We start from the raw sequence: 7468 nt of genomic DNA on the forward strand, positions 1-7468 counted from the left end.
TCTATGTGTCTTTCTCCCGCCCTTCACCTGTTTGCTTAATTAATTTTTCTACTTCTCTTATGTGTTTTTGGCTTTTATAACTCGTGACAGTAACTGGAGATTGTACATATAGAATAACAAGTTTTTAGCAATCTCAACAAGCATAAATTAAAAAAAAAAAATTAAGCATAAGCATAACAAAAATTTAAGCACACAAGACTTATTAATAAGACTCACCCAAAAAAAAAAAAAAAAAAGGGAAAAACTTGAAGGCCCAAACTTAACGCCCAGTCCAGGGAGGGTCCAGGCAGCCATAATGATAAACTGATAAGTATTAAACAAAGTTACAAAACCAGCCAGGGACAGGGAGGGCCCAAAAGAACAAAGTTATCTTAAGTTCTTAACAAATAAAAGCCCAAATATTTATAATTTTATACCTGATTCCTACCTCAGAACCTGATACGGTGAGGTGAGCAGTTGAGACTTGAGCGAGGCGGAGAGCAGAGGATCAGAGAGAGGCTGAGGCGGTCCAGCTGGACCAGCCGTCCAGGCGGAGGAGCTTCAAGCTTGCTGCCTTGCTTGAGCCTTGAGCTTTTTTCTGTTGAGCAGATGAGAACAGACTGAACAGTGGAGACTGGGGACTAGAGAGAGGCGGAGAGCAGAGACTAGAGAGAAAGGTAAAATTTTTAGGGTTTTGATTTGTGATTGTTTTGTGGTTAATCTCTTAGATCGGATTTGTAGTTTATCTGGTTGTTTTTTGGTCAATGATTTTGTTTAGAACCAATGTTTAATAGGATTTACCAAAATTTTTGTTTTTTTGGTTAAAAGGATGTGCCAGATTATTTTTGTAATTCATTTGAAACTAAATTTTTTTTTTTTTCCCTCTACTACCCGGTTCTTTTCTAAAATTTTGGGGCCCCCTTCCACTTGGGGGCCTTAGGCAATTACCTAACTTACCTAAGGGAAGGGCCGGCCCTGCATATATAGAAGGCAAAAAATTCCTAAGAGAAGTAGAACAATTAATTAAACAAAATAGGTTGGGTAGAAAATATTAGGTTCACCATGTAGGACTTGATTTTTTTTTTTTTTTTTTTTTTTTAATTTCTTGTCTTGATTAAGAAGTTAACTCACACAGTTACATAGATAACATCTTCTCATTGATTGAGAAGATCATGTTTAGATGCCTTTTATAAATTGTTATAAATAAAAATTGTGTCACATAATTAAATTAAAATTAAACCGACTTACTATTAGCAAAAAAATTAACCGACTTACAAAATCCAACTAGTATTAGGAATAGTATTCACATATATATATATATATATATATATATATATATATATATATATGTATTGGTTCACCCCCATTGAACGTTTAAACCTAGCGTTCAGGGCAGGAAATTGATTGAAGGAGTTGAAATACCCAAAACTTTGCAAAAGCCAGGTGTGTGTGTGTGTATATATATATATTATAATCAAAAGTAGTTTCTTGCCTTGGTTGTTTTGTTCTTTCCTAGAATTTTATATACACCTTCTAAATTATTTTATTCAATTAGTGAACTAGCTATCATTGAACTCTAGTCCACAATAAACTATTGACTTAATTACAGGACAAAATTCTTCTTTTCTTCAACCTACTTCATTAGGAATAATTTTAATTTTTCTAAAAAAAAAATAAAAAAGAAGAATCATTTTATAAGTAAAAATATAGAGTGTAGTGTAGATCACATGAACATCTATCTCTCTAGTCTTGCCCGCCCCCTCACCTCTTTTGTATAATTGTTCTACTTTCTCTTATGTTTTTTTGTTTTTTTAAATAGTACTTATGAAAAGTAATTAACTTAATTTCATCATGTCTTAAAGGAATGGAGCAGGCACATGAAGAGCAAATGCAAGAACAGAGCAGTGAGAAACAACTTATGCTTTCTTATCCTCCTACTGACCCACAATCATATCCTTGGTTAGTAATATGTGATGGGTATGATAAAGAAAGACAAACTTTTTTCAGCATATCAAAAGATTATTTTCACACCAGAAACATTCCTGAGATGCGCAATAAAGTAATATACACTAGTTGTGATGGATGGTTGGTATTAAAGGATATCGATTCAAAGAATTTGTGTCTTTTGAATCCTACTTCTAAAGAGATGATGCAACTTCCGACATTGGAAGACATTGCTGATCATTTTATTTGTATTCTGACGGCAACACCAAGTGACCCCTTCAATCAGTGCTACGTACTATTCATTGATCCCCCAACGTTCACATTTTCTTTTTGCCAACTTGGTGATAAAATTTTTTACAAACAAACCCTTCAAGCAAATGGGTCAGTGTACGTTCAATCTGCAACATTTCATGGAGGAAAAATTTATCTTTTGATATACTTTGGGATATCAGGTTCTTTATCTTATACCGCTGAGTTTGTGGGTGGAGAAATTCGTTTTACCAAGTTGGCAATAGAGAGATTTGACGAGTCATTACCTGCCGATATAGTATGTTACCGTGATTATCTCATTGAATCTTGCGGTGAGCTCTTATTAGTTAACCAGATGTTGTTTGGATCGTACAGGAGAAAGGTTTATGGTTTCATAATTTTTCGGATGGATTCTTCAAAGAATGCATGGGTCCAAGTGAAGAACATAGGAGAGCGTGCTATTTTTATTTCCGAGAGGAGCAAAATATCTTGTTTTGTAGCTGAAAATGGAGTCAAGCGAAATTCGATTTACTTCACAATGCCCTCTAGTCGATTTCTTTATGTCTTTGACTTGGAAGATGATACCATTACAAAGTTCCTACCTTGCCCTACTGTAGCTTGTCGTGAATTAGATCATGATTGGGTTATTCTGAAATAGAATTACTGTTATATTTTAGTTGTTTAATTGGTCAATTAACTTGAATAATTTTTTTATATATAATATAATATTAGTTTGGGATTTTTAAAAAAATATTAGTTTGGGTAGTTCGTGCATTATGCCATTATCATTATATTGAATCTTAATATAAGATCAAAGTATAAAATCTATTCTCATCCACACCAAAAAAATAAAAAAATAAAAGTGTAGAATCTATTTATAACTAAATCATTCTTCCCAACTTAGAAAACATAGATATGGTCTCCAAAGAGAACCAAAAGAATATTGATCATAGACACATAGTGGATTAACAAAAGAAGGCAGATGCTAGAGGAAGACAAAGTGTTACACAATATACCAATAATGTATCTGTTTATCTGCTTTCATAATCCTAATTGTGTCTTTATTTGATTCTTAAAAAAAAAAGGGTCTTTATTCTTTAATATTTTTTTCCAAAAAGAGGTGTATTTCATTGTACTAAACTTGAAATTACACCTATCAAAAAAAAAAAAAAACTTGAAATTACATATTCATTAATGTTCTACTAATGGATCATGTGTTGGAAAATTTTCATATGAGCAATGGAAAGATAAAACAAATAATCAAAAAGCAAGGCTTAAAGACACGAATAGTCACTTTCTTTAGATAATATTTGCCCTATACAAGTGTTGGTAATGAGTGATTGCAAATTTTTCTCTAGGATACAACCAAACCTATTGGGTTTTACAAATAGCAATTTTGAAGTAGACTCATAGAATTTTTAGTATTTCTAAGAAAATTTTGAAAAAAAAAAAAAAAAAAAAGGAAAAATGAGAGTTACAATCATTTATACATCATGGGTAAAGTGTCATAACCAAGGTTCTAAAAACCAAACCAGTCAAAGAACCAAAAAGAAGAGTGGTTTCTGATTATTTGCTCCGATCGAGGTCGAATTGAAGATCCAACTGGCAATGTTATAAATAATTTAATTAATAAATTTAAAAATTAAATAAATGTATATATAACTCGTCATATGTACCCAAAAAAGATATAAAAAAAACATATTTAAATTAGTTTTCAATTTGTCTTACCTTATATAAGTACAAACAATAAATAAACATTACAATAATTATAATTGTAGGGATAAGGGGCCCAAGAACATACGTTGGGCCTTGGGCCTTATCCGAGAACACTTTGCGGTCCGAGGACAGATAAACAATAATGAGTATGTAAGACTCAAGATTCCATGAGCGAGCTACGGTGAGAATGTTGGGGAAGGTAAGCCAAGGAGGAGTATCTCCTCGACTAAGTGAAACAGAGGTTAGAAAGAGTGTCCTGTCATCCAAGGTGACCTTCCAGGAAATTCTAGTGATAACGATATACGTTATGAACATACAGGACAACTAGGAGGTGGGAAATATCTGAGAGAGAGCTGCTACCACTATATTGAATGCTCTGCAACTAATTCTCAGGTCGCATTAATGAGGAAATGATACCTGAACAGTAGTTTTCAGCCTTACAGCTACTCTCCAGAGACTTTAGGAAGGTGGTGATGTGACAAAGATCAACATCAATAATCTAATCTACATGTGGAGGGTAGAGATGAAGGCAAATGGATAGTATAAAATAGGAAGAAGGCAATGAGAGTAAGGGATCGAGAAATTGAGAGGAAAATACTATAGCAATCAAAAATTGAACTTGTAATCAAACTTGAGATGAAATATATAAGAACTGATCTCCTCGGATTATGCCAAGGACGACTTTCTTTAGATTAAGCTAGTTTATTTTCATTTTCTTGTTATCTGGATCCACTTTGCTTGTTGTTTGACTCATTAAATCCCAGTTTTCCAACATACTCTCTACAAATTCATTGTATTAGGCTCTTTTGGCCTAAGTTCATAAATCCTTTGGGCTTGGGAGCCAAATTGCATCCTTACAATAATTATTTTATAACAATTTTCCCCCTATGATCCTTTACAATATAATTGAAAGTTATGGAATTTATTTGGACTCCCCTTAAATAAAATTTAATATGTTTTGATAAGTTTTTATAGATACTTATTCTATAAAATAAAGGCGTAAATATACTTTTAGTCTTTACATTTTGACTTTTTTCCATTTTGGTCCCTACAATATTTTATTTTTACCACTTTTAGTCCCTAAACCAATTAGCGCGTGTCATATCAATCCTTGCCGTCAGCCAACTAACAAAAACAGCTGACGTGACTGACGGCACTATTAAAATAATAATAAAAAAAACCTAAAATACAATTTAATTAAAATTATTTCTTAAATAACAAAAACCATTATTTTTTTAATTCTTTTTTTCTTTTTAATTCTTTTTTTCTTTTTCTTTAACGTGTCAGTCATCAGATTTTTTTAAAAACCCTAACCAACTTTATCTATCTCTAATTCAAGATTCACGTATTTGTTTCTTGCTCTCTATATTATTGAATTCCTCAAATTTTTAAAATTTTTTGAAAAATCAGATTTGAATTGATCTTTGTGTGTGTATGGCGAACGATACAGATTCAAAGGAGTTCGTGTTGTTGTCTCGGGTTTGGACGGATCACAAGTGTGAGTTTGCCTTAGCGATGCAAGTGCAATAAGAGATCTGCGGGTCCTTGGGTTGGACCCGGTCCAGGAAGACCCGGAATGAAGTTGTGGCGACTAATAGAAGCAAGAAATTGAAGAAGTCGGATCCGAAGGATGTCGAGAATGATGAAGTTATGGATTAGAAGGCGAAGGATTTGGGAGATTTAGGCGATTCGATGAGCGAGGAGGAAGCGAAAAGCGACGTGGTGGACCTAACGAGCGACAACGAGCCGAAAGGTCACGTTGTAGCGACGTGGTCTAGATCAAAGATAGAGAAAGGGGATAGATTTGAGTATGTTCAGATCAAGGGGAGAGATGGTGAGATCGAGACCGGAGTTATCTTCTCCGATTCCGAGAAATTGAGGCAGTTCTTCTCCAATTCGGCGAGATTGAGACCGGAGCTATCACTAGCCCTGCGTCGTGCCGTCGTTGGCCATATCACCGCCAACATCCGATCTCAGCCTCTTTGATTATGGTTTAGTTTGGGAGTGGATGAGTTGGATGCTTTGCTGGGTTTCTATTCTTTGGATGGTTTGGTTTGGGAGTGGTTTCAGTGATGTGGTAGTGGATGATTTGATTCAGTGGTGGTGCTTTGCTGGTTTCTGGGTTTCTATTCTTTTGCTTGGGTTTGATCTTCATGTTCTTTGATTCAGTGGTGGTGATTTGGGTTTTTTTTTTTTTTTTTTCCAATGGGTTTTTTTTTTGTGTTTGTTTGCCAGGAAAATTTATGGGTTTGAAGGCTAAAGTTTGCTTTACTGGGGATATGGGTTTGGGGTTTGGTTAGGATCTGGGTTTAGGATTTGTTTTTTGCTGGAGATTGATTATAGGGAAGAACACAAAGAACATGAACATGTTCTTCTAAAAAAAAAATTGAAAAGAAAAAAAAAAAAAAAGACAAGAAAGACATTTAATTAATTTATTTTTTTTTGATGTGTTTGGTTATAAAGAAAGTACAAGAAAGGAAAAGAAAATGATAAGAAAATAAGGATTCATTTGGTAAGAATATGAATCATATACGGAGAAGAACATAAAGAACATGAATATGTTCTTTTGGAAAAAAAAAAAGATTGGAATAAAAAAATTCATTTTAATTAAAAGAAAGTAAAATTTTTGTTTGAAAGAAAATAATTTTTTTTGTTTGTTTTTTATTTTTTAATTAAAATTGAGTAATTAATTTTTTTAAAATTTTTTTTGGTATTTAAAAAATGGCAAATAATTTTTTTAATAATATTTTAATATCCACGTCAGCCACGTCAGTTGTTTCTGTTAGTTGGCTGACGGCAGGGACTAATATGACACGAGCTAATTGGTTTAGGGACTGCAAATGGTAAAAATAAAATGTATGGACTAAAATGAAAAAAAAAAAAAAAATCAAAATGTAGGGACTAAAAATATATTTACGTCTAAAATAAATGGGACAAAATTAGATGCTAGTGACTTATAATAACATAAAATTAAAATTAATTAATTACCCACCACTCATCTACCCTCTAAAAAGAATACAACATTAATTACACAAAGAAACCACTTCAAGTAAGTCCTCTCTACTCTCATCATTTGAGATTAGAAGCATGTCTTTTGGCTGTATCAAACGTAGTGCTAATTTAGTTGCTCATTCCTTGGCCCATTTTGCTGGAGGAATCACCACAATCTGCTCTTGATGCGCTGTACTTGGACTCTATTTCTCCAAATGAATGAGTGAGATCTATTTCGCTTTCAAAAAAAAAAAAAAAAAAAAAATACTGGACAATTGACAAAAAGACAGTTGACACTGTTTAAAGAAGCCCGTTTGTTTCACTCGTAAAGGCAAAAATGAACTTGTTTCTTTTGGTACCCAAAAAAAAAAAAAAAAAAAAAATCCAACTTCTCTCTCTGTAATTTGAACGGTGCGAAGAGTACTTTATTACTATGTTCGGGGAAGTAGAAGAACATTGTTTCAGTCCAAGCAGAGAAATCCAATGTTTCGGTCTCTCTTGAGTGTTTGTTTGGTTAACTTATTTTTTCTAGCTTATTTTACTATTCAGCTTATTTTTACAATTATTTATAAGTCCTGCACTTTTTGAT

General features: G+C 33.1%; 1 protein-coding gene across 1 annotated transcript; it reads left to right on the plus strand.

Moving 5' to 3' along the window:
* Positions 1–404: 404 nt before the first annotated feature.
* LOC126692012 (uncharacterized) lies at positions 405–2848 on the plus strand. The gene is made up of 2 exons (XM_050387410.1): positions 405–656; positions 1842–2848. Exon 2 carries the CDS (start codon positions 1844–1846, stop codon positions 2828–2830), a length of 987 nt encoding a protein of 328 aa, XP_050243367.1. The 5' UTR covers positions 405–656; positions 1842–1843; the 3' UTR covers positions 2831–2848.
* Positions 2849–7468: the final 4620 nt, after the last annotated feature.

The sequence above is a fragment of the Quercus robur genome, chromosome 7 (assembly GCF_932294415.1).
Source record: "Quercus robur chromosome 7, dhQueRobu3.1, whole genome shotgun sequence".
Taxonomy (NCBI): Eukaryota; Viridiplantae; Streptophyta; class Magnoliopsida; order Fagales; family Fagaceae; genus Quercus; species Quercus robur.